At 36.9% G+C, this 27,882-nt stretch overlaps 1 protein-coding gene across 1 annotated transcript; it reads left to right on the forward strand.

Annotated features, from left to right (window-relative positions):
- Positions 1-1,034: 1,034 nt before the first annotated feature.
- Positions 1,035-27,437, forward strand: LOC107593426 (ubiquitin carboxyl-terminal hydrolase 19-like). Its single transcript, XM_016283148.1, has 22 exons — positions 1,035-1,418; positions 2,983-3,312; positions 7,757-7,888; positions 9,177-9,313; positions 9,691-10,197; positions 10,299-10,611; positions 11,587-11,743; positions 11,825-11,896; positions 11,995-12,110; positions 15,195-15,223; positions 21,031-21,141; positions 21,266-21,367; positions 21,550-21,690; positions 21,787-21,905; positions 22,022-22,165; positions 23,005-23,342; positions 23,422-23,535; positions 23,622-23,838; positions 23,926-24,078; positions 25,259-25,425; positions 25,521-25,696; positions 26,923-27,437. Exons 2-22 carry the CDS (start codon positions 3,147-3,149, stop codon positions 27,202-27,204), a joined length of 3,693 nt encoding a protein of 1,230 aa, XP_016138634.1. The 5' UTR covers positions 1,035-1,418; positions 2,983-3,146; the 3' UTR covers positions 27,205-27,437.
- The last annotated feature ends 445 nt before the right edge of the window (positions 27,438-27,882 follow it).

Raw genomic sequence — 27,882 nt, forward strand, 5'->3', positions numbered from 1 at the left:
GAAAACAATTCAGAAGTAATAGTCTGCAGTATCTGCCATGTTTTGACCCCCCTCATCGGAAACAATAGACTGTACACTAGACTCGGAAGTAAACGCCCACTGCTATGATTGGCTAACAGTTGTGTATGTTTGACAGTTTACATCCTACACAGATGGACGCTGCTGTGATTATAAATACTCAGTACATATCAAACTATCTGTAATGGCAAAGCAATAGTGAGCACGAAATAAAAACAGTTACTCACACTTGTGTGGTACGACATTACGGTCTGATCCAATATAACTAGTCGGCACAGCATCGTCTTTTAGTCTTTCTGAAAATCCTGTTAAATTGTGCCTTGTTTGTAAACCAATCCCCAGTGAAATGAAGTGAACAAAGGACATAGTTCTTACTGACGCGGTCTGGGGCTTCATTCAAAATAAAGTTCATCCACTCTTTCCTAATGTTTGGATCAGAAGGCAGGCAATGCAACGACTGTGCTTTTCCACAGCATCTTGTTGTTTTCGGAACATATTTGTTTGATTTACGCGTTTGCCTGTAGTTGCACTACACGCGCAAATCGGTGGGCGGGGCTAAACAGGCAGTGATGTAGAAGCAGGGGTTGATCTTCGTTTGCGGAGGCGGGGTTTAGCCACACTATTACGTCATAAAGTGGCACATTTCACAACTTGTTGTTTTGACAGATTGGCTTCAATATACAGTGGGTACGGAAAGTATTCAGACCCCCTAAATTTTTCACTGTTATATTGCAGCCATTTGCTAAAATCATACTGTAAGCTGTTTTTAGACTAAAGAGAAAGTTCTGAGACTTACAGAATGTTTTTATAGTACAGTGATCTATTATATGTCAAAAGATCAAGGGAATTGTAATGTCTCAGTTCATGACCCCTTCAATGAATAGCAACAGTATATTTCAAATGTATACTTTAAGATATTTACATATGAAATGCATCATGAAATCTCGCATAAAAAAAAAACGTTTTAATCTGCGCGTGGTTGCAAACGCATAGGGACTGGGTGTCCGGAAGTAGACCGTGCGTATGTTTGTGTGTGGAGCAGGTTGGCGTGATCGCCGTCTCTACCCGGTTTGTTTTTGTTCTCTAACAAAGTGACAGTCTCAGAGCAGCGGTCGGCTCTGCAAGTGGAGGACGGACACCGTCGTTACATCTTTGTTTGTGTTTACAGTAACCCTGTTTCTGATTTAACACCACAAAATGGATCCTGGTTAAGGATTATTTTGGAAATAAAGAAGAATTCAGTTTTTAGGATGGCGAGCTGATGCGGCTCAGGGGCGATCGGCGGCCCGCTGCCGTGTGTGAAGCCTGGGGCTGAATTAAGCTGCAGTCGCCGCGGCTCCGCTGACGGAGGAAAGGACACGCCGCTGCGACTCCTTATTACAGAAGAACAACGAAACAAAGTAAGATTTCATTTAAACAAATGTTGTCATATCCAAGTATCGTATTAAGCCTTCACTTGTCCTGTAGGTATACATACGTTTTTCAGTACTGGTAGGCCTCGCGCTTCTGTTCCCTTTAACGGGTATTTAGCTCGTTCCTCACTCAACACGGCTAACCGGCGTCTCTTACAACCAGATTACAAAGTTAAGATATGTCACACTTCGTACGAATGATATTTAGTAGTATTAGACCGAAATTAACGTTAAGGGACAGTTTGTTAGTGACATGCTCGCAGTTAAAGAGAACTTGAGTGTGGAATCGCTACGCTAGCCGGGTTAGCAGCAGCGGCATTAGCGGTCATTACAGGTTATAAGCAAGTTCCCTTGGATACAGTTTCCTCATATGACAACTGAAATGGAGAACAAACGGAAAGGTGGAATTGATTAAAGTCATAATATTTTCTCTTTCTTCATATTCGTTTTGCATAATGACAGCAAAGTGTCTTGACATCGACAGTAACAGACATCGGTTTTGGTGGCTAGACGTTAAATATTTTAATAAACAACCAGTAAGTAGTGAAATCAGAAGGCTTGGTTGGACATTTGATTGTCCGAACACACTAGATTTAAAAAAAAAAGAATGGTCCTTAGTATTTTTTATATTTTTTTGATGTATATGGTATGTTACCATAATTTGACAGATATTGATAATAAAGGCCACATTTGGCTGTAATCTTTGTCTAGCAGAATAATAATTAAAAAAATCTGAAAGATTCATTTTAATGACGCAAGAATACAAAACGTTCTGTCATAAATGTGAGGTCCTTGAATTTCAGAACATGTCTGTTGTTCAGTGATGTAGGCACTCTTTTATATCCGATTACATAAAGAAGGATCCAAAAGTCTGAGACCACAATGAAAATATAGATTTTTCTTTAATTCTTCCTGGAAGTAAACAGTTTTTCAAAACAAAGAAATTAAGGAAAAGTAGATATATTTATTTTATAAGTCTATATGTATATGTCGCATTTGTTAAAAAACAAAAATAAAAATTGACCTCATAATGTAATCAAAATGTCATACCTGGATCATCGCTCTGGTCACGTATGCCAGACTTCTCCAATCATTTAATCCACTTAAACCCTGCCCCTCTACAATTGACTTAAATCTTGTATTAATTTTTGAGTGCAATGCAACATGTCTTAAAATCCAACTAACAACAGATGGTTAGAACCTAGTTCAGTCCTTTTTTTTTTACACAAATATCTGTTCCTATTTCCTGTGTTTCTAAAATATCTTACATCTTACGCTTGCGCACACACTGCAGTAAAGTCGGCTCAAATTATGAAACATGTTTGAAGCCAAAATAGTCTGTTTACATCATACACTACATGATTTTCTGGGAAATCTGTCAACTCACACTGCAGACCGACTTTCTTCACCTAGGTTCGACTCCACCTGACTCTAAATCAGGGGGGAAAATATGTGCAAAAGTTGTGTAGTGTATTCCAGATTTGAGTAATATGTACTGCCACTCAACCAGAGTCTGTTGGATACATACATTGCTGTTGTTTTTTGTTCACAGTCTCCCTCTGATTCTCTTCTGGGAGTGCTCTCACTTGAAACGCCGCCAAGATAGCTGGACCGGGCAGGAAACGGCACAGCTCAGATCCAGACCCCTGTGGAAGCAGCTCCGGCAGTGGGAGCGAGGTAGGAGACGGCCGACCCATTAGCGGCAAGTGGCTGAAGATGGCCAGCAGCAGTACAGGACCCAGTGAATCGGGCCGGAGGCGAGGTCAGAGAGGACCTGACGATGTGGTCAGCACCAGTAAGAAGAAGCAGAAGGACAGAGCTAACCAGGAGAGCAAGGAGGCCAAGCGGGCCACCTCAGCCACCAGCTCAGTGACTAGAAAAGGTGAGGAGGGGTCATAGTTTGTAAACACTCATGAAGTAGGTCTGAATTGCTTTTACTTATTCAGGTTCTTTACCCCAATTCATTTTATCTCTTATCTTTTTGATTGTCGTTTCGCTTTGTCTCCCGCCAGGTGTTACTCTTGGAAATCAAGATGTTGAGATCTAGACAGATATTTGATTCATATTCTTGGGGCAAAAGTATAGTGTGGGATAAAACGTTTACTGCAGTGATATCTAATGTAATATGAACTGATATAAAGCGTCTGTGGTGCAGTGTCCTTTTGACTGTTATAAAATGCAGTCTGGCCCATTACTTGAGGTTAAAGTCATTAAAGGTATGGCATAGTCCTTGTCCTATTTTCATGTGCAGAGCTGGACTGGTTTCCAATCTTTTACGTAGTGCGGTAAACGGGGAACTGGAAAGTTAACAGACATTAACTGTGTGACACAAACTGAACTTGTGTAGTTGTTCTGCAATGCTAGTCAGTATTGATTTAGCTATGGCACTGCACTGCGTCCTTAGCTTGTCTAATGAAATGGTTGTTGTGTGGCATTAGAAGCTGGTTTTGGTTGGTACGTGGTGAATCCAGTTTCATTTATTTCTGATAATCATCTTTTGGTAATTATCTTTGAACAAAACAAAGAGGTAATGAAAGTAAAACTGCAACAATAAGGGGATATTGAATAGGGATGGGTGATATCTTATCGTTTGCGATATACCGGTAAAAATCCCCCACACGATTAGAATTCGTCTTCCCGTGATACTAACAATAAAGTCTAGTTGTTGACATATTTCTGTGTACGACTGTCTGGGGTGACGTGAAATTGAGCAGCTCCTTCTACAATCTGGAGCAGGTTTGGATAGGGCTGTACAGAGACAACAATCGGTCTGAGCCTTGAGTAAATGTACTACAGTAGCACGTGTGCGACACAGTTTTACATGTGTATGAGTCGTTTACAGACCTGTTGTCCAACAAAGATATTTTAATTTATTGACATGCTTTTTCTCCATATTAACTTCATAACATAGTCGAGTGTTTGAAATAACTTATTTTTGTGATCAGACGTGGTTTTGTATCACAGAATAAGGCAGAAATCATACTATTTTATAGCATTATATACAGTGATAAAGACTATGTCGATTAGCATTGCATTATAAATATACTTTATCCTTATAAAAAATACCCAAGATTGCTTGAAGAACACAGATACCATATATTTTGTGCAATCGCATGTTTATTGTCTTCAGGTTTCCTAAGTTAAAATTTCTTTATCTGCGTTTTATTCAGCTACATCGATCACTGGATACTTCTTCCTGGAGCATTACTTCTAGTATGCATATGTGGAGTTTCTGCGCAAGGGTGCCCTCCTGCTTCCAGTATGAATTAAACAGTCATTACATTACGTGTGTACTCAGTAATGCCCACAACACCCTATTTTGGGCAAAAATAGGAAAAAACTGGATTCCCTAAATTATCGTCATTGATATCGTTATCGCAATAAATATCAGAAATTACCGTGATATATTTTAAAGCCCATATCGCCCATCCCTAATTTTGAATCATATATATATATTTTTTTTTTTTTTACAGATATGTATATTTTGTTTTACTTTTGATAGTTGCTGTCAGCTGTGTTAAAGGGATTGTTCACCTAAAAATCTAAATTCTGTCATTTACTGCGCTTCATGAAAGTCAGTGGCTACCATCGACTGTTTGGTTACCATCATTCTTCAAAGTATCTTTTTGGTGCTTGAGGTAAAAAAAAGAAACTCATACAGGTTTGGAATGACATGAGGGTGTGTAAATGATGACAGAATTTTCATTTTTGTGGGAACTATCCCTTTAAATAAGCCTTATTTTACCTGTTGACTTTTATGTAGGACCATAAGTATTGTTTGTTTGATTAGTGGTGGCTTTTTAATCATCTAATGTTATCATGGACTTCACATTCATGGATAATCTTAGCATCTTAGCTAGGGATGCAACGAAATTTCAGCCACCAAAAATTATGGCATTTTTGTTTTTTGTCTGAAAGAGAAAAATGGCCAAAAATGTATGGCACACCTTCCAGCAGTGTTCAGTGCGCAGGTTTCACTTTCCCTCTAGCCGTCGTCAATGCGTGGTGTGACGCTCCGCTCTATGAATGTGTGTTCCGTTGAGTTGCTCACTGCTCATGTGAACGCTCCACTCGTGTACCGCTCATGCTCACCAGAAAAGCAAAGTCCGCTCAAATAACGCGCAGACAGGAGATTTCTATGTAGTAGCTATACTTGCATACATGGCAACGCTGGTAAAATGACGCTACCGTCTCTTGACACTATGCTCTGCTCACATGCTCTGATAATAATAACTTTGCAGGACTATAAATTATTTTAATAATGAAAAAAAAATTCAGTTAAATCTGATTCTGTTGCATAGAACTGAATAAAAATAATATATTGATATTTAATATGAAATATATTTTCTGTCCAATTGTATTGTTTTACTTTCAATAAATGTGTGGTTATTTTATTGGCTTTTTATTTTTTCAGTATCATTAAAATGATTGAGTTAAATTAAAAGTTTTAATTTAAGTTTTACAAAATTATTTAATAAAATGATAAAGAATTATTAAAAAGCATTTTCGCTTTCGGATTTTGGCCAAGTGCATCCAGAATTTTTGGTTTCGGTTTCAGCCAACTTCAACTTCTTAGACTTAGTTGAATATACTTAAGTTGACCAGTCTAGAGAGAGATGGATATTGCTTTATGACAGATACAGATTATTTTTGTTTTACTTTCAGATAACTGATATGCAGAACCATTTTTAAGTTTTTATTTTTATTTCTGCTTTCAACTTCACAATTAAATTAGGCATAAGAGAGTCAGCTTTATTCGCCAAGTGTTTGGAATTTGTTGGAATTTTTTTATTCTTTTTTTATTTTTTTAGGAGCTCTTGGTACAAACATACATACATGCATATATGACATTGAGAACAGAAATAATATTTAAATAAATAAGACTAAGAAAAACAAAACAAAAAATAAATTGCCGCTTACGTTGCGTCTTCCGCCTATGCCTACGTCATACACTCGAGCGCCTTGTCGTGAACGCACCTGCTTGAGCGACCGGAAGCTAGAGATTACAGTTTATACATTTTTTAAAATCTGTATTTTTCTTACACTAACGCATCGTTTCACTTCAGAAGGCCTTTATTAACACCCCGGAGCCGTGTGGAGTATTTTTATGATGGATGGATGCAGTTTTTTAGGCTTCAAAAACGGGGGCACCATTTACTGCCATTATACAGTTTGGAAGACCCAGGACATTTTTAAATATAGCTGCAATTGTGTTCGTCTAAAAGAGGAATGTCAGATATGCCTAGGATGCCCTGAGGGTGAGTAAATCATGGGCTAATTTTCATTTTTGGGTGAACTATCCCTTCACAGAACCAAAAGAAGGCTAATTCTAAACACTGCCACTGATGTTGTCTGGCAGTGTTTTCAGTTTACAATTACAGATGATGTTTGAGACACGTTACTACTGACTGTTGGCAAGTGTGCATGAGTGTTTTGTTTGTTTAGTCCCCCTGTGCCAGTCTGTGTCTAGGGCTGTGCCCTTTCTGCTGAGTGTGTTTTGCCTCTGCAGTGCTGTGCTGAGTGCCAAAGTGTTGTAATCTAAGCCTGTGAGTCTCTGCTTCAGTGAAGAAGGGCTTTGTCAAGGTCAGTGGAGTGGCTCTGCCCAGCACATGCATGAGAAGATTTCCCTCAGAGTATTCCTCACACTCCCTTCATTTACTCGCTGCCCTCATTGCCGTCTCTACATGCATTTGATATAGGTGTGCCATTGTCTTCCTCTTGTCGAGGTGTCGTGTTTCATCTCGGCAAGACGGGAAGGCAGAGCACCATCCCTAAATGAACAGCCGGAGAAGCCTATCTCTGTAGTGCTGATGAAGGGGGGCTCATGGGATACTGGCAGATGACATCACGTGGAATAGAAGCCCAGCTGTGGGGCGTGGCGGCTTTTTGATGACCTTTTAGATCTGTGTGTCTCAGCAAGAGAGAGAGTAACGGGACGGGACTAGCTGTCACTTGACCCTGAAGCCTGATCCTTAGAGATAAACACGCTCTCTTTCTCGCTCTTTCCTGCTCACTCTGACCTGTTCGCTAACATGCACCAAAGTTAAACTCCGTAACAGAGCAGTTTGAAATCAAAGGGAGTCTGGCTTTCTACTATGACTGGCTATCAGACTGTGTAGCATTATCATGAAATCAGGTTTGATTTTGCTTTATTAGTTTGTAGTAATCCTTTGTCTATTATCTGTACATAAATGTTCTTTTGTTTTCCCTGTTCTATGTTCTAATGTTCTTTGCTTATGGAATAATACATTTAATTACAGTCAGTGTTATTAGGTAATTTGTTTCCGATCGATCCAGCCTACATGAATGTTCTTTTGTTTGTGTAGATTTGTTTGTGGACTGGAAGCAGAATGTGTACGAGGTGATAGTGAGGCTGAACTGTGAAGATGCTGGGGTGCTGAGAGTGGAAGATATCGATTATGCCTTTTCCGATTCCGCCTGCCACATCCGTCTGCCGGGTAAGGACATTATGTGTGCTTGTGTCTGATTTGGTCCATGTTGATCTTTTTTGTCAGTGTTGAATGTACACTATTGTTCAATTTATTTCTGATGGATTATGAATCAGTTAAATCTGAAAAAATAATATATTGATATTTAATATGAATATATTTTCTGTCCAATTTTATTGTTTTACTTTCAATAAACGTGTGGTTATTTTATTGGCTTGTATTTTTTCAGTATCATTAAAATTATTGAGTTAAATTAAAAAGTTTTACAAAATTATTTTATATTATTTAATAAAATAATAAAGAATTATTAAAAAGCATTTTCGCTTTCGGATTTTGGCCAAGTGCATCCAGAATTTTTGGTTTCGGTTTCGGCCGACTTCAACTTAGACTTAGTTGAATATACTTAAGTTGACCAGTCTAGAGAGAGATGGATATTGCTTTATGACAGATACAGAATATTGATATTTGACAATATTACTGTTCTTACTGTGTTTTTGATCAAATAATTGCAGCAATGGTGAGCAAATGAGTCATCTTTCAAAGATATAAAAAAATCTTAAAGGGGTCCTATTATGCTCTTTTACAAAGTTTTGATTTTGTTTTGGGTGTACTAGAACAGGCTCTCATACTAGGTTGTTCGAAAAACATTATTTTTCACATATTTTACATTATTACAACACCTCTCTCCCCAGTCTGGCATGAACGGCTCAAATAGTTCCTGTATCAAATGAAGACCCACCTTCTGAAATACGAAATGTGCTGTGATTGGTTAGCTGGGCCAGTGTGTGTTGTGATTGGCAGCACTCGGCGCCTGGTCGGGAAATGTCGTGCCCCATACCATAACCACCTGCCAGCTTCAGTGTAAATATTGCATTAAAATCAAATCAATTTGAGCGCGATTTAAACCCGGATGATTGTAACCACTCTAAGTTTGTCTGCCTTGGGAAAGCTAGTGTGTCTCCGACATAGTGATAACACTCGTTGCCTTCTCTAGTGCAGTTCAACCAGGTCTCGTCCCATTCCTCGATATTTGTGATCTTACAGATCCCGGAAAATATGCGTTGTAGTCCAAACGAGTCGTTCGTTGTAGTTTTTGAAAAGTGATTTCTGTTAAATAAAATATCTCCTTTTGAAGTGGACTTTGAACTTTGTAACTTTGCAGATCTTTTTTATGCTCAAACAGCAACATTACAGACTAACTAAAGTTGAAAAAGTGAAAAAGCATAATAGGACCACTTTAATGATCCCAAACTTTTTAAAAGTAGTTTTTATACTGTGATTTTTTTTTCTTCCTCAGATGGCCGTGAATGGAGCTGTCATCTCCATGAAGAGATTGAAGCCTCATGCAGTAAACTGCTTTATAAGGAGAAAATAAAAGTTCTGCAGCTTGTCATGCACAAGAAGATCCCCCTCAACACATGGCCCACCTTTGCTGTAAGAACACAGACGTTCTTTTTGCATTTTTATTTTGTGCAATTACTAAAAATGTAATTACTAAAAAGATTGGTTTATTTAGACATATTTTTGCAAAAAATATATCTCATATATTATATATTGAATGTTATATATCAAATATTAAATCATACATGTTATATCATCATATTGGTCTGTGATTTTGTTATTTGTTTTTTTAAAAGTTTTTAGTAATCATACTGGTCTGTAAAGATCAATAAAGAACAATATCAGATCTGTATGGCCAAGCACATATGCAGCTTTGAGCATTCTGGTCACAGATCAAAATGTAGCTTTGAGTTTTCCTGGTCAGAGATCCCTCAACCAAGCTTTATTTATTTATGTTCCCCATTAAACAGAACAAGAAAAAGACGGAAAAGGTAAACATCCTTAGAGAGAATGGCAGCAACCACCACCAGTCAACCACAGGGCAGTCTGAAAAATCTGGCGAAATCATTGAGAAAATGCCCACAGTGACCACTGCTGAGCAGAAACGAGGTAAACCTGACCGAGGGTTAAAGCGAGGGATGAAAGGCAAACAGGTGGAGCTCACTGAGAGCACAGGTGTGAAGGTAGCTGAGATTAAATCAAATGATAAAGCAGACCCGATCAATGAGCCCAGCACAAAGCGCACCACACGACCATCCAGAAACACAAAGGAGCCCCAACTAGCTCCCTGCTCGACAAAAGAGTCTCAGTCCAAACAAGCAGTTAATGGAAAAACCCATTCGTTAGCTGTGAGCAGTGGTGCCTCTTCAGCTAGTAATTCAAAAGATAACAGGGTTCAGATGCAGGTCAAAGGTCAAGGATGCCAGGCATCACCAAGAGAAAAAGAGATGGACAGGAGGCCAAAAAGCAACGATCAGGTGAGACTAATAATTCACTTGAAAGTGAAAACAATCAGCAGGAAAGGGAATGGTGGAAATGAGTCTCACATCCTGTTGTCCATCCTTTGTGTTGTTTACAGGTTGAGGAAAATGAAAGTAAGACTGTTTCCTCAGTGTGTGAGCTGAAGGTGGCACAACAGGAGAGTTCTCCTCTAGTGAAAATGCACACTGGGAACATAGCAGCTGATGAGAGAGAAAACAGAAAAGATGAAAAGAAGCCACAGGTTGATGCCCAGATCCCTAAAATGCTTCCATCTCCTGATTTGGTATCTGGAGCGCCTGTTTCAACAGCCTCTAAGAGAGAGGAGTCCCCTCAAAAGAGCTGCACAGAGGAGAAGAAAGACAAGTCCAAGGAGGATCCACATGGAGGGAGCCAAGAGGAGGATACTGAAGGTCAGTTAAGAACAATTGTTGCAGCATGTTGTTCAGTCAGAGCACAACATTAGAGTATAAAGTACAGTTAAAAAGTTTGGGGTTGGTAAGGTTTTGTTTTTCTTTCTTTCACATTAATTTGATAAAGTGACTTCACTCTCCGTCAAGCGATCTGTGCTATTTTTTTTGTTAATCTCAATGGATGCGTATTGTACCTGTATTTGACATTCCGGAAACTCTAGTGTGAAGGCGCATGACTTGCCGTTGCTTTGCTGAGAGCACTGTTTTTCACACACATGCAAAGAAAGAAAGAGAGAGAGTGAGCGAGAGAGTCTTTTACATACCATGCAGAATTGACACGCTACATGAAAAAGTTATTCTGTGTTGTCTGTCCTGTCAAAATAACATTGGAATTCTTCAGCTTTTAAGAACAATCATAAGATACTGCCGGTTTCTCCAGTAGTGGGTGGAATTAATGCGCAGATGGCAATCTCATTGGCTGACGCTCATCTATTAGATGCTTCATTGATCCTTTACAGGAAATTACTTTTTCACTGCAGCTTTAACGCACAAAAAACACAACACCACACATAACAAACAAGTCATTTCCAACTCAACAGATCTACAATATAAAAATTAGAAAGAAATATTATATAACAATTAACAAGAAAATAAAATGCATATAATAACATGTGCAAAACTAAACTGTACTTGGTCTTTACTATATATACAGTACCAATAATTCTTGTTGTTATCATAACACATTAACCAATCTGATAGCTAAGAAAGGACTTTCTGCCGCGCTCAGACTTGCACTTTGGTGTGATCAGCCTGTGACTGAAGGTGCTGTTGATCACCCCCATGGTGTGGAGTGGATGTGAGGGATTGTTCATTATCGATCTCAGCTTCAAGAGCTTGTTGACTAATGTTTAGTCGACTATTAGGGGGCAGCCCTAGTTTACTATACTTTATTTCTCATGATTGATTTGTGTTAAGGTCCGGAGCCGATGGTGAACTTGAAGTTTGTGAAGAATGACTCTTATGAGAAAGGGATAGACCTGATGGTTGTTAATGTCTACATGAAAGAAATCTGCCGGCAGACGTCCAGGGTGTTGTTCAGGGAACAAGACTTCACTCTTGTCTTCCAGAGCAGGTGAGAGAGTCATCGACACACAGTGTCCAGAATAAAGATTTCAACTCTAACATTTACACTAATTGTTGAAACTATTCACAGTGATCCCAACTTTTTGCGCCTTCATCCGGATTGTGGACCAAACACTGTCTTTAAATGGCAGGTTAAACTCAGGTAAGATTTTCTGATGGGCATCCTAATCTCCATCGATCCACTGGTCAAGTGTATGTTTCTGAGGGTTTGTTCATTGGTCCCGTCTGCTGATGTTTCAGGAATCTAATTCAGCCAGATCAGTCCAGCTATGCCTTCACACCGTCCCGTATCGACATCACCCTGAAGAAAAGACACAGTCAGCGCTGGGGAGGTCTGGAGGCACCTGCCACACAAGGTCTGTTGCCTGGATTCTATTTGCTTCTGAGCAATCTTTTACAAGCAAACACACATTATTTTGTCTACATTTATGATACTATATAGCATTAGCTGCATGAGCAGTGTGTCCATGGCTAAGGTTTGGCTGGATAAGAACAGCTAGACCCTTGATCTATTCAGAGAGCTCTGACGTGTGATAGGAAGCATACATGAGATGATTACTGTGGAAAAAGCAGGACTGTTTTTGTTTACATGTTGAAATGAGGGCATGGTCGAGAAGAGGAATGTGACTTCAGGGAGTGATCCAGTAACTCAATACGAGTGTGAGACAGGGTCAAGCCAAATGTGCCTATGTGTTTTTGTTAGGGATGCTCATATTGACCGATTAACCGTTAACCGAAAGTAAGAAATTTGACCGATTAATTCTATCCGTTAAACATTTTAAAAGTATTTTTTTTTTACGTTTGCTGCATTATTAAAGAAAAATATTCTATAGATATTTATTAATTCAAGGTGGTGTGTTGATACGTGCAGCCACACGTGCCTACATATTTTGCTGCATGCACCTCCACTTTCACTTACCTGAATTAGTAAAGGCAACACAATGGAAAAAGGCAATATTAAATAAATGGTTATCAGAGAGTGAATCCGTGGGTGAATGTATTCAAGTTCTGAATGGGTTATATCCTAGAAAGCGTGCAAAAGGGTGTTCCCCCTTATAATCATTAAAAAGCTGTCACTCGTCTCTTCGTTCTTCACAATCTCACCGTTCCGTTATAATCAAGTCAAGTCACCTTTATTTGTATAGCGCTTTATACAATACTCGTTGTGTCAAAGCAGCTTTATAGTGTTAAACTTTTGTCAATTAAGATCTAGACTACTGCACAATTAATCTCTTCTTTACATCGTGTGTACCTCTGATTGGCCATTGTGTTCATGAAATCAACAGATATGTCTGTGATTGACTACAATGCTCAATGCTGCAGAAACCGGTGTTTTCTGCCACAGAACAGGCTCCACTCCAGACTAGGGATGCACGATAAGATCACGTCAGCAGTGTTGTCATTCTTGAAGCAAACTTTTTCCTGAATGATGATTAGATTCACTGTTTTAGATCGCCACATTTAATCAGAGAATGCAGATAAAGAATGGCGTGTTTGTTGTGCAATAGTCAACAGTTACTAGTGCGTGCAGTTATCGCAGCAGCAGCCTCCCTCCGGGCCTTAAGGCCCGTCTGTTTTATTTACTTAGGGGGCGCTGTTGGCCTACTTGTAATAAAATTAGTGCCCTATGATTTCCGCTATTCTGAAAACGCAGACAGAATAGCAGAATCCTGTCATAAAAATGGAATTTACTGTATAACGTGGAATGTCACGGAATTGGACAAATTTTGGATTAATAAATCAAAAGTAGGTCAGTGCACTTAAATCAAAGCGCGATATGAACTAGTGTCTGTGAATATTAAGCCACAAAAATATGATTTAAATATGAATCCTGCATGTTCTGCGTGTCTCTGTATGAATGAATGGCGCAGAGGCGCGGTTTCATTTACTACACACATACTGAAGCACATCATCATATCATATACAAATAGAAACTTAAAGGTCTTCACAGCAACCCATCAAAATAAAAGTTTGTTTTAACTTGAAGAAACTGTGACAAATATATTACTTAATATAATGATTGTAGTACTACTGCTACTACAAATAAAAGTATTATTAAAACATTATTTTTAAGGAATAATCACAATTTTTCTTCAATATTTTAATTTTAACCATCACTTTGTTTGCCTAAAAGAAAGGGTTTGTTTAATTTTCATTTGATTAAAAAATGTATTAATGTTTTATGCCTTAATTTATTTACCAAAAAAAATTAAATACACAGCACAGTATTTAAAAAAATAAACTAAATAAATAAAATAATAAATATATTTTTTATAAAATCAGTTAATTACAGGTGCTTTTATTAAAATTTAATTAAACCATTAAAATAGAATCCAGAAAATTAAAATGGAAAACACAGAATGTGGGAAATTTTTATTTTTTATTTTTCGTTATTTATAATGTTTTTAAATTGTGTAAATTTCATGATTTCAATTATACATATATATTTAATACAATTTAATTTAACCGTTAAAACAAAGTCCAGAAAAATTTTAATTGAATTTGGGAAAAAATATGGAATATGGGAAAAAATAAAACTATAATTAAATAATTTCTTAGGGCCCTATAAAATGAAAGTAAAATAATACACAAATAACATTAATATTGTGTTTATGATTAAATAAAGCAGTAATTAATAAGTCATGAGTATGTTTTGATTTAAAGGTCAGACGCTGTAGCTTACTTGAATAAAAATCACAAATTTGACGCTTAAAATTAAATAATTTTATATATACTTAATAGTTTTATTCATTAATGTGTAATATGTTTTTTTTTCCCCCAAACGGATTATGAAAACTTAAATACAAGGAGCTCTAAAAGATTTTCAGATTTTTTTACAACTACTTTGCTTTAGACCATCTACAAATGTTGAATAATTTACAAATGTTACCACTGCATCTGTTTGGGAAAAAAAAGTGATTTGATTTATAGTTATTTTCAAAGCTTTCAATGTACTCTCAATATTAAAGAACTTAATTATTGTTTATTTAATTCTAATAAGTAAGTTTTTGTTAGAAACTAACCAAAATTAAAAATAATTTGTTTAAAATCTCTGCACAGAAGAGACTTGGTGTTGTTAACAAACAAAAGGAAATATATCGGTATCGGCATCGATTATCGGCCAAAATGAGTTGAAAAATAATGGCATATCAGATAAAGCAAAAATCCAATATCGTGCATCCCTACTCCAGACTATGCCCCACAGCAATTTTTAAAAAAAATAAAAGGTACACAAGTTGTGTTCTGAGGTAGACTTGCTATTTAGTTTTATCCCTGATGGAAAAACATGCGGTTCTTCAAATAGCGTATAAGGATTCAATGTGTGTTTTCGTTTTGTCATCTTAATTTGTTAATTATTTAAGTGAAAAATATTTAGTGTAGACCTATTTATTTTATTCTTTTTATTTATATTATTTTATTCTGTTTTTCTTTGTTCTCAGAAGTGCTGCAGGTGCGTGATAATTCAGATGCAGGTGCGTGATAATTCAGATATGTGTGAATTCAGGTTCTGTTGTTGCTGTATTGTTCTGTATCCTGCTGTTTGCACATGTTAAAATAACCCAGTCGGAAAGAAAAAAAAAAATATATATATACATATAATTTTTATTTTATTTTTTATTGTTTTAATGAGTCACAGACACTCGTCCATTCAATTATTTATTTAATACTAATTTAATGTTCTTATCTTATCAGTTAAAGGTTAATTTTCGGATAACGAGCGGCGGTTGTCAGTCGGGAAAATTAACTGAAATGAGCATCCCTAGTTCTTGTGTTGGTGCCAGGCTGCTGACCCACACTGCTCTACATAGCCTTCTCCCAAATATAGCTGCCACTCCAACATTGCATTTTACTAGAGCTGTGACGATCTGTTTATATATTGATATTGATGTTTATATATTGAATTGCCACTTTAGATCCTTAGTTCAAAATGTATTTGTTTATATTGATGAAACCTTATGAGAGAGAATGGCATCATCCCGCAAATTGATTCAACACATTTTGTTCAGATTCAGGTCTGATAAATTCAGAAAGAGTTTCAATATAGTGATGTGTCCCAAATTAATAGTATCATGATTGTTCAGTTATGGTTATGTTAATTCACATCATATACACTTACACTCCTGTTTAAAAGGTCACACGCAAGTTTGTTGGTCTCTACAACGCAATGGCTAATCGGAAGTGTTTAAGTTAGAATCAAGTAGGGCTGGACGATATGGTCAAAATTTATATCACGATATATTTCTTAATTTCGGTCGATACGATATAATTCCGATATCGATATGAACACTATTAAAAAAGCCTCATAAAAAATGGCCAAGAACGGCCACAACAGATGTCTGTACCTACAAACTTATGAAAAATTAATATGCCAACTCTATGAAACCTACTCCTATAAAACTATATAATATTTTTGGGAAAAAATGGCACAAATAAATAAATGTTCACCTTTTATTGGTATTTAGCCTTCATACAAACAAGAAATGTGAAATCACTGTCAAATAAATCTCAGACTCTCCTTATTAATATTAATATTTTTTACTTCAAACTATAGGCTAACATACCAGTCAAAAGTTTTTGAACAGTAAGATTTTTAATGTTTTTTAAAGAATTCTCTTCTGCTCACCAAGCCTGCATTTATTTGATTCATTAACAACGACACGACATAAGAGATTCATTATGCAGTGTAGACAACTTTATTGATTTTAATGGAATGTTGTGAGATCGAGAAATGAGATGAGTGACAGCATTCTAGAAATTGCAAAGTGAGTGGATAAAAGTATAAATTAATTGAATAAAAGTATTGTTTTTCATGCTATCAAGAGGACCGACGGCCAGTTACACGTTGCATAGTTTTGGAAATCACATCTACATATAATTGTGTGATTCACTCCTGAAAATGCAATCGACAGTGATACTAGCACGGGACAAGAATATGGCATGTCAAAATTGATGCCAACAATGTAAATGCAGACTAATAGATTACAAAAAAATAAAAAATTGTAGCAATATATATTTTTTTTAATTCCATTACAAATATATCTAAAAATAATGATTTGTTGTAAATAATCTTAAATGTCTCATTGTACATTGCTATTTTTGTTATGGTGGAGCCATTGCTTATATATTACATCTGCACTTTACTAGAGTAAAGTCCATCTGATTAGTAAAATTAAAATGTATGACCCCGCAAATCCATTAATTACAACAACTGCATACAACAAATGAATTGTGATTTTTATCGTATCATTTTGTTTATGATGCATAAAATTCAGTTTTTTAACAGTGAAAAGTAATATACAGACAGTGATGCATGTGCAACATGTGCATAGTTTTGATCTACTTAAAGGGTTAGTTCACCCAAAAATGAAAATTGGCTTGTGTTTTACTCACCTTCGAAGCATCCTAGGTGTATATGACTTTCTTCTTTCAGACGAATCCAGTCGTAGTTATATTAAAAATTGTCCTGGCTATTCCAAGCTCTATCATTGCAGTCAGCGGGTGTTGCAGTTGAACAGTCCACAAGTCCTTCTGTAGTGAAACATGAGCCAGTTTTCATTTTTGGGTGAACTAACCCTTTAATATAACGTTTTAATCATAATATGGTTAGTTTCTATTAATATTGAAAAACGTTGAAAACCCCTGCATTAAATGTATCAAAAGTGATTGTAAAGACATTTATAATGGTGCTAAAAGATAATAAATGCTGATCTTTTGAATTTCTGTTCGTTAAGGGATCCTGAAAAATATATATCACAGTTTCCACAAAAATATTAATATTAGAATCAACATATTAGACTGATTTCTGAAGGATCATGTGACACTGAAGACTGGAGTAATAGCTACTTAAAATTCAGCTTTGCATCACAGAATAAATTACATTTTAAAATGTATTAAAATGGAAATCATTTATTTTAAATTGTAATATGTGACCCTGGACCACAAAACCAGTCATAAGGGTCTGTTTTTTGAAATTGAGATTTATACATCACCGGAAAGCTGAATAAATAAGCGTTCCATTGATGTATGTTTTGTTATAGGACAATATTTGGTCGAGATACAACTATTTGAAAATCTGGAATATGAGGGTGCCAAAAAATAAAAAATATTGAGAAAATCGCCTTTAAAGTTGTCCAAATGAAGTTCTTAGCAATGCATATTACTAATCAAAAATGAAGTTTTGATATATTTACGGTAGGAAATTTTCAAAATATCTTCATGGAACATGATCTTTACTTAATATCCTAATGATTTTTGGCATAAAAGAAAAATCTATAATTTTGACCCTTAATGTTTTGAACCAAAACATTGGTTTTGTTGGCTATTGCTAAAAATATACCCAAGCGACTTAAGACTGGTTATTTACATATAATTTTTTTTTTGAGTTTTCAACATCATTACGCCAGTCTTCAGTGTGACATGATTATTCAGAAACTATTCTAATATGCTGATTTGCTGCTTAACAAACATTTCTTATTATCAGTGTTGAAAACAGTTGTGCTGGATAATTTTTGTGGATTTGATTTTTGTGGAAACTGATACTTTTTTTCAGGATTCTTTGAATAGAACATTCAAACACCATCATTTATTTAGAATATAAATCGTTTGTAACATTATAAATGTCTTTACTGTCACTTTTGATCAATTTAATGCATCCTTGCTGAATAGAAGAAGCATCAGTTTCTTAAAAAAAAATCTTACCGACCCGAAACGTTTGAACAGTAGTGTATGTGTAATGTGTAAAAACTGGCAAAAGTTTCCTTCATGTCTGATGACAATTTGAATTAGGGATGTCAATTTTCGATCATTTCCATGATGATGAAAAACCCCGCTTTCTCACCTGATTTAAAGGGGATTTAGTCTGAATAAAATGCTAGTAATTTAGCAGGATTGTAAAATGAATAGATGGAATTATGATCATTTGATAAAATGAAGAGAGCTTGTTTGAGAGAATTTTACTTTGTTGACTGTTTCCTATCCCGTAATGGAGACCGCTGAACGAGCCTCTTTAAATGGTTTCGTGGTGCTCGTTATTGTATTTTAAAACACAATTGCAATGTTTTCAAGTGACATTATGGCATTTAAAATAAAATTATCCCAAACGTAACTGGCGCGTGTGGCTGTGCTGCGCAGTCAGTGAACCGCTTCCATCGGCGCTGCTGCAGCAAAACACACTGTTGCTCACATGAAACATTATTATGTGAGTATTATGTCCAGTACTTAATTTGATCCTGCTGGATCCTGTTCGGGAAAATGTCTTTGCGGTAGGCCTATTTGTTTTTAAATATCCGGCATTTACAGTGCATTAGATCGTGACAGTGCATGCATGTGTGTACGAGGATGGAGCGAGTGCGGGTTTGGCTAGATGTTTGGAGGTTATTACTAGAGGTCGACCGATAGTGGATTTTGCTGATACCGATAGCGGGGTTGGACCACACTGGCCGATACCGATTAATTAAACGATTGTTTTAAAATTGATACTGAACAAAACCTAAAATAGTGCTTTATTAACAAAACCAGTACTGAACCAAACTAGTAGTAGTAATAATAAAAGTAATGGTAAATGTTGAAATTAACACTAACAAGGAACAATACTTACACAGCTTTCATTAATCTTAATGCTACAAATGGACTCTTATTTTAAAGTGATACCATTTCATTTCAACTGTCGTGCTTAAAGATGCACATCTTTAAATATATACACAAAGGCTATAGCATTAAAATTATATACATATGGATATTGTATGTATACTCTCGGACTTGAACTTCTATTCTTGAACACTTGATGATTATCTAATCAAAATAAATGCGCAGCGCTGAGTCTAGGAGAACTCACCGGTATCACACACAATAGCACGTGCTGTCAATTATTTCAACCACTAGAGGCCACTCTCGCACTGTATAATGACAGCAGACCCTTCTCAGCCGCTCAAGCAGTGGACGCAGGAACTATCGATAACCGATAGTTCCAGCAATCAACTATTGGTGCCGATTAATCGGCAAAACCGATACATCGGTCGACCTCTAGTTATTACTCATTCGGCACAAATCCAAATGTTTCCATATTCGTAATGTATTGGAATGTTAAACTATTATTTATAATGTAAACTAGGTTTGTACTTTACATGCATTCGCATGTAGACGGAAAAGATCGTCCTCTTCACATGAGCAAAAAAGTCCTTGGCATAACAGCAGGTCTATTTAAACTGACCAGTGTAACCTTTTATATGTTTGGTTGACTATTTTATTTTGATAATGAACAGACTGCGATGTAAGTTTGAATTGCTAGAATATGTGGGGTGTGTGCGCGTGAGGTGCCGAACAGCTGAAACATAAAAAAACTTGTTTATGGAGCGCCGCGCCACACTTCTGTTTTAAATCTGTTAGCTTAATTATTTAAGACAGATATATTTCGCTTTTTTTTTTTTTTTTTTTTTTAATAAAAAAAAGTTTTTTTTTTTAGGCCTTTTTTTTACATAGGTTAGTGGCATCACCGTTTAGTGACATCATTGAATGCTCCGGGAAAACGTAGTCAGTGTCGGTCACAGCGCCTTTTAATTGCTGTTTTGAATCCAGTAATTATTTATTTACAAATTATAAGCTCTGATTATGACAAGTGTGGTATAAAAGCTTTGTTTATTAGAGGAATATTTGGTTAGCTGGAAAATGCTAAATCGCGACCATGCTTTTGGATGCCGTTCGAGCCCATATAGCCTACATTTACACGGCTTTACTCTGGTTTGCCGGTTGGTCACGAATTTCCACAAATTCAATAATATTTAGGCATTGTTTCTTTTCCTAAGTTCTCACCGTCTAACCCTCTAATTTCGCAGGTTTATTTTATTGTCATTCACTTTTTATCACTGTTTTCGCATCTAAGGGAAATGAAAGATTTCATGGACATGAATTAAGAATTCGTTCGATGTATTAATTTGTTCCCTCATTTTAGTTAAATCATGGGTTATTTAAGGAACAAAATTAATGAAACATGGACAGTGGCCACACCAAAATTAAACAGCTTAATCGACCGTCGATAACTTTAATCGATTGCATCTCTTATAGACAATTAATCGATCATCGATTAATCGTTGACATCCCTAATTTGAATGAGTCAGTGATACAGGTATTGATGCTGAGCCAAGAGGTCCCTGCTTTAAATCTTCCATGTGTTTTGAAACGTTTATCACTTTTGATGGTGTTGGGGTAGATAATTATATTTTTCAGTATCTCTTAGCAATATGGTTGTTGGAGTTTTCTCATCTGTTTTTTTTTATTAAGGTTTCCATAACCTTTGACCCCTTCCTGTACTTGCCTGTCCCCCTACCTCAAAAGCAGAAGGTGTTGACTGTTTTCTATTTCGCTAAAGAGCCTCACAAGAAACCAGTCAAGGTACACAAACAACTTTCTGAAGTTCTTAAGTAAGCCTGTGTACAAAAGGCTCAGATTGTTCAACCTTATTTAGATGGATATTCTTTTTTTATAAATATTTGACCTAAACATTTTGCTTGTGTAGTTTTTGGTCAGTGTGAGTAAAGAGAACTCAAGCACGGCTGAAGTACTGGAGTCAATATCTCGCAGTGTGAGGATCAAACCAGAGAACCTGTGGCTGGCAGAGGTATGATGAGTCTGTTCTGAATATTAGTTTTGTCTTAATTATTTAGTTATAATTGCTGGAAGCCTCTTTCACAATTGAAAATAAAATTTGGTAAATCAACCAGATCTACTGATGTGTCTTGTGACGTTCATACATTTTTGTTCTTCATTATTAAATAGTGTTCCCTCAATATTTTCTCCCAGGTGGTGAAGAACAGGTTCCACAGAATCTTCTCACCGTCTCAATCTTTAGACACAGTCTCTTCCAGTGACCTGCTTTTCTGCTTTGAGGTGTTGTCTAAAGATCTTGCCAAAGAGAGAGTGGTGCTGCTGAAGGTCCAACAGGTACACCATTTTTGTCACTCTTCTTATTTTCCTAGGTTTTGTGGATTTTCTTGCTGTGATATAATGTATTGATTGTGTCTTTGTATTGATCTTCAGAGACCTCTGGTTCCAAGCATCCCAATTACAAAGTGCGCTGGCTGCATGAAGCCTCCTGCCTCTGACGACGAGAAGCTCAAGCGCTGTACTCGCTGTTACCGTGTTGGCTACTGTAATCAGTGAGTTTTCATCTATTCATTAAAATAGATGTGCTGTGCTGGCTCTGAGATTATGCTTGGGATTTAGAGACTTTGCCTTGGCTAGTTGGTGTTAAGTTTCTTTCCTCTGATTTCAGGGCCTGCCAGAAGAAGCACTGGCCCAATCACAAGACCACATGCCGGCCCAATGTGGAGAATATTGGACTGCCGTTTTTAATTAGTGTGCCTGAGTCTAGGCTGACTTACTCCCGCCTGACACAGCTTTTGGAAGGCTACTCTAGGTATGATTATCTCTTTGCCATGCATGTGATTTGTGGATTAATTGCAATATTTAACCATCATAAAGTGAAAGCTTATCATTTGTACTTGTACACATTCAAGTGATTTTAAACCATTCCAGCACAAGTAGAAGCAAAAGAGAACTAAATTCGGTTCGGATGTGTATTAATTGAATGAAAACAACTGAGAAAGAAATCGCATGTGTATAATTATATTGGATCTGTGCTTCAGGTCTTAAAGGGACAGCAGCCTATAAATACCTGCTGCTGTCGGTCATTAATGTTAATCAAACAACAAAACTGCTTTAACAAAGATTAATATATATTTAACTTATACAGTGAACACTGTGCACTGTACTTTATTAAATTGCTATACCTGAATGTTAGACCTTATTTTATTTGTAACTTATATTATATTTATCTATGCTTGTGTATTCTTTTTTTTGTTTGTTTTTTTTGTACTTAAAGTGTGCTTTAATAAATGGAAAGCAAAGTTACATTGATATACATTTTCTTTTTCTTGCTTTGTTTTATATTTTAGAAATTTTTATATACTTATTTACTAGCCTTATATTTTATAGCATTTTTATAGAATTTTATGTGTTTATTATAGTATTATTTTTATTTAAATTTACGTCAGTTTTGTATTTTATATACATACATTTATAACATTTAACAGCATTTTATTTATTGTTATTTATTATTTATTTTTTTGTCTGTGTAGTTATTACAGCATTTATTTATAAATTATTTATTTGTTTAGATTGGAATATTCTGACATAAAGTAAAATCTTTTGACTAGGAACGAGCAGCACTGTGTAAACCTTAATTTCTGTGTGCAGGTACTCTGTCAATGTGTTCCAGCCACCTTTCCAGTCCGGTCGGACGTCTCCAGAGGCCAGCCTGTCCCATGTTGACCTGGCCTCCTTGGCGAGCAACGTCTCAGAGTGTCAGGAGCAGGAGGAGGAACAGTCATCTGCAGGAGAAGCGGAAAACCAAGCGGAGCAGGGTGACTCTGTCACAGCCCCGCAAACTGAGACCGTGTCTGTGATCTCCGCAGCAGGTGGGGACACTCTCTCCGCACACACCAATGACTCGGGGTGCGGTGAGCTCGCCACCAGCTCCCAAAATTCTTTGGTGGAGAAAGAAACATCATGTGAAAAGGCTATAAAACCAGAAGGTACGTTGGTGTAAAAAATCTTCGCTATAGTCTTTGTTTGTTGTGGAGTAATATTCCATTGCTGTTTGTTCATTGGTAGCTGTAGTGACCGGGTATCAGCAGCCTTCTGAGTCAGCCACTGGAAGTGCGTCTCAATTCCACATCACAGTTCTGGACTCAAGCCAAAAGGAGGACAGAAAACTTGAGGACAAAGGTCAGTCAGAGGTTTTTGGATGGATATGTTTTATAAAATGCTTTCGTTGGAGCTGTGTATCTTTATCATCCTGGTGCCACCTACAGGTGATGTGATACTGGAGCTGCCTGATGACTGCACGCTGGAGCTGGTGTGGAAGAACAACGAGCGGCAGAAGGAATATGTGCTGGTCCGCTCTAAAGAGCTGGAGTTTGATGAGGACCCTGGCTCTGCTACAGAGACATCCAGGGCTGGACACTTCACTTTAGAGCAGTGCCTGAATCTCTTTACCAAACCTGAGGTGCTGGCCCCTGAAGAGGCATGGTACGGACAGACGTGTCAGTTTTTAAAGTGTGTTTAAATGACATAAATGTGACTGGCCCACATATATCTTCTCTTGTTGTGGTTCAGGTATTGTCCTAAGTGTCAGCAACACAGGGAAGCCTCTAAACAGCTGCTGCTTTGGCGTCTTCCCAACGTGCTTATCATCCAGCTCAAGCGCTTCTCTTTTAGGAGCTTCATATGGAGGGACAAGATTAATGATATGGTTGATTTCCCAGTCAGGTACACTGAACTATACTCTTGTCTCACTGGCGGTCACTAGCACAGGGGTTCAAAAGTTTGGCATCTGCCAGATTTATTTGAATGTTTTGAGAGAATGCATTTATTTGATCAAAAATATAGTAAAAACAGTAATGTTGTGAAATATTATTACAATTTAAAATAACTGTTTTCTATTTTAATATATGAAAATATATTACTCCAGTCTTCAGAAATCATTTTAATATGCTGATTTTGGAGTGTGAAAAGTAATATTTTTATGAAATCCATGATTGAATTTTTTTGTAAGAATCTTTGATGACTGGCAAGTTTAATATAACAATTTATTTGAAATAGAAATTTTCTATAACAAATGTCTTAAGGCCCAAGTATGCTTGTTTTTTTTACGCTAACGTATGCACACATTAGAATGTGCAGCCTTTCAAAGTATAGTCCATTTCAGGTGTACGCGAATGTAGGCAGTCGACACATGCACTCTAGAAAGATTCATCTTTGTCCAGCGTCTGCTCTATTTTTCTCTAAAAGTTATGACTGATAAAAATGTCTTTGTACTCTTTTAAACTAAAGTTTCTGCTATCTCATCACCCTTTCACACAAGCGCTTGTCAATGCGGTTGTCTGTTGTTGCAGTATCTGCTATTTTGTTGTTGTTGTTCGGTCTCTTTAGTTTTGTTTTCTACTGTGAAACAACAGCCCGGGCTAGTGTTGCCACCTTGTGGAACAACTGATTAGTGCTAAACCAAGTCCATTTTTGTCACTTTTATTAGTATTTAAGTTTTTATTTTATCTTTCTATGAAGTTCTTCCCTAGCTGTTGTCACCTATAGCTGACTTACTAGTTGCTTGGCTCTATTTCCTTGTAAAGCTGCTTTGTACTGTTATTTATTATGAAAAGTGTTATTCAAATAAATTATTCTAAGTATTCGAAATATTCTAAGAGTGGTTTGAAAAAAAGTTACACCGTTAATTTGATACAAAGTAAAAATAAAAAAATGACAAACCCTGTAATAACATTAATTCATTCTCAGTTGTTTGTGACACTACAAAAATAATCCTGATAGTTTAGGAGTTTAATAGCAGTATGAACTGTGAACTTGTCATTTGGCTGAATAGTTTTGTTTATTATCCATGTTTTGGCTTGCCCATATAATGGATGTTTTACCTAGATTTTTCTGTCTTCATCAGAAACCTGGATCTGAGTAAGTTTTGTATTGGTCATAAGGGTGACATCCAGCAGCCCCCCATCTATGATCTCTACGCTGTGATCAACCATTATGGCGGCATGATCGGAGGACACTACACGGCCTATGCACGTCTTCCCAGCGACAAGAACAGCCAGCGCAGCGACGTCGGTACGAGTGAGCTCTTCTAGATCAGTAACATCTCACCGGCTGTGATGTGAAACATCTCACTGTCTGGCATTTACTTTTACATTTACTTATTTCAGGCTGGCGTTTGTTTGATGACAGCACAGTGACAACGGTGGAAGAGAGTCAGGTGGTTACACGTTACGCCTATGTACTGTTCTACCGCCGCAGGAACTCTCCGGTAGAGAGGCCGTCTCACTTACTGGGGCCCCTTGGCGCCGAATCCTCTGCTGCAACCGGCGGTGCTGCCAGTCAGGTGAGCGCAGCACCTTCTCAAGTCACTGCAGCCCAATGGAAAGTTTAATCTTTAGTGGAGCAGCTATATACTTGTTCATTAAAGTTGCAAGGGATTGGGTAACATTCCTGGTAGATTCTCAAAATGGAAAAAAAGCCGTATTTCTCCATCGTTCATTTTTTAATGAGCCGTCTCTCAGAAATGCTCAGACAACATCAGCTGATTATAATTTAATTTGGCATTTTTATGAGAGATTATGTTCTCTCAGATGTTCTGGAGTATAATCACCTTGTGATATCTATCAGTCATGACTAATAGATGAATCACAAAGCATCAAGAGTATTGAGTCGATTTGATGAATATTAATGATTAAAAAAATGAGCTCTTTGTTCGTGACTTTTGTGAATCTCAAAAGGTGAAAATATACAGAAATGACATTTGCACCTTGGTTTCAACAATTTCTAACTAGTGCTGGGTATCGTTCAAAACATTTCGAAATCAATACTGATACCTTGACTTCGATACTGGTTCCTGAACGATACTTTTTTCAATACCAATTTTATGAAATCCGTTTTAACACGATTGCATTACACATTACCTTAAAAAACTTTGGTTTTATTTTTTCAGCTTGTTGAGGTTTTTACAGACTCACACTCTCCTGAGCCACTGCACAAAGGAACAAAATGTAACCAAGAAAATAATTCAGTGCAAATAGTTTTAATAAAGGCTACGTTTACACACAGTATCAAACTTGATAACCAGCCCTATTTCTAACCAGAAGTTTCTTCACATCTTGTTCTCAACTCAGTTGAACATGAGACTGACCGTCGTAAAACTTTGGAAGTGATTCAGTAACATAAGCATCTTTAAAAAGAATAGATTATGATGCACATGAACCAAGTTTAACATTTTGGTACATTTGGGAGAATATTTTGCATCAGTGGTCCATCCTTAAAGTACAAGCTGGTGATTTATGGGTCCAAGGAAACAATTTGCCTTTAATTTAGTAGATGTATCAGTCACAGGCTGTGTACATTGATTCAAAAAGATTTGAAAATGAAATGCTACTCTTGGACATGAAGAGGCCTCTTGGGCTCCTTTTGCATGCTATTTTGTTTACCCATCCTCCTGAGTGTGTGAAACTGGAGCAGTGAGCTCTCTGATACACAGTGTAATTGGTGTTCTACGGTGGAATGATGAGGCAAGGCCCTTTCCCAGAAGCTGACACAGGTTTCCGCCAATCGCAGGCGTCTCTGATATGGCAGGAACTGGAGGAGGATGAGGAGGGGCAGCAAGAGGCCTCTTTTCGGAGCCTGTTTTGCCCAGGGCTGCGTGGAAGAAGAGCCAGGATGAGGCCAGAGGAAGAAGAGGAGGGCAGGGGAGGGCATTCTCACCGCAGACGAGACCGCATCTCAGATTACTCTGATGGCGAGCGTCTGAGATATTTCATCATGGGCACTGTGGCGGCAGTCCTAGCCTTGCTGTTCAACCTCATCTATCCTTTGTTGTACTGGTCCAACTGGGCTTAATTTACTGGTCACTGCAGCCGCAGACCCTCAGCAGAAACTAAAGATTTGCACTTTGCATTGTTCTATTAGTCATCACTCTTCTCTTAACAACTTCAATGTTATTTAGCTTGGGAGTCACACAGACTGATATATATCCATGCTATTCAGGGTTGTTTTTATTTTTCATTTGTTGTTTTACAATAATGTCCAGAATGTTTCATAAACACTCAGGAAAAATGTCTTGCATAAATATAAATGTACTTAGTATAGACTTGAGATTTTATTTTAGCTCTATGACCAATCAATAAATCAAAACTTAGATTAAAAATATTTAAGGGATCCAAAAAAAACAAAATCCAAAAATGAAAAATAATAATTTACTCCGTCATGTTGTTCCAATCCTGTATGACATTATTTTTCAGAACATAAAAAATATGTTTTAAAGAATGTTGGTAACAAAGCAGTTTCCATTGTATTTTTTGGTCCATACAACGGAAATCAATGGGAACTAAAGCTGTTTGGTCACCAGTGTTCTTCAAAATAACTTATGTTCATACAGGTTTGGAAGGACATGATGGTTAGTAAATGGTGTCAATCTGCGATGACTCTTTATCTCTAGGTATATCAGATTTAAAGTCAATATGAATTCAAAGTTTATTCAAGTTAATGTATTAGTGTTGATTTCTGGTCTTATAATGC

The sequence above is a fragment of the Sinocyclocheilus grahami genome, unplaced genomic scaffold (assembly GCF_001515645.1).
Source record: "Sinocyclocheilus grahami isolate Dianchi unplaced genomic scaffold, SAMN03320097.WGS_v1.1 scaffold170.1, whole genome shotgun sequence".
Taxonomy (NCBI): Eukaryota; Metazoa; Chordata; class Actinopteri; order Cypriniformes; family Cyprinidae; genus Sinocyclocheilus; species Sinocyclocheilus grahami.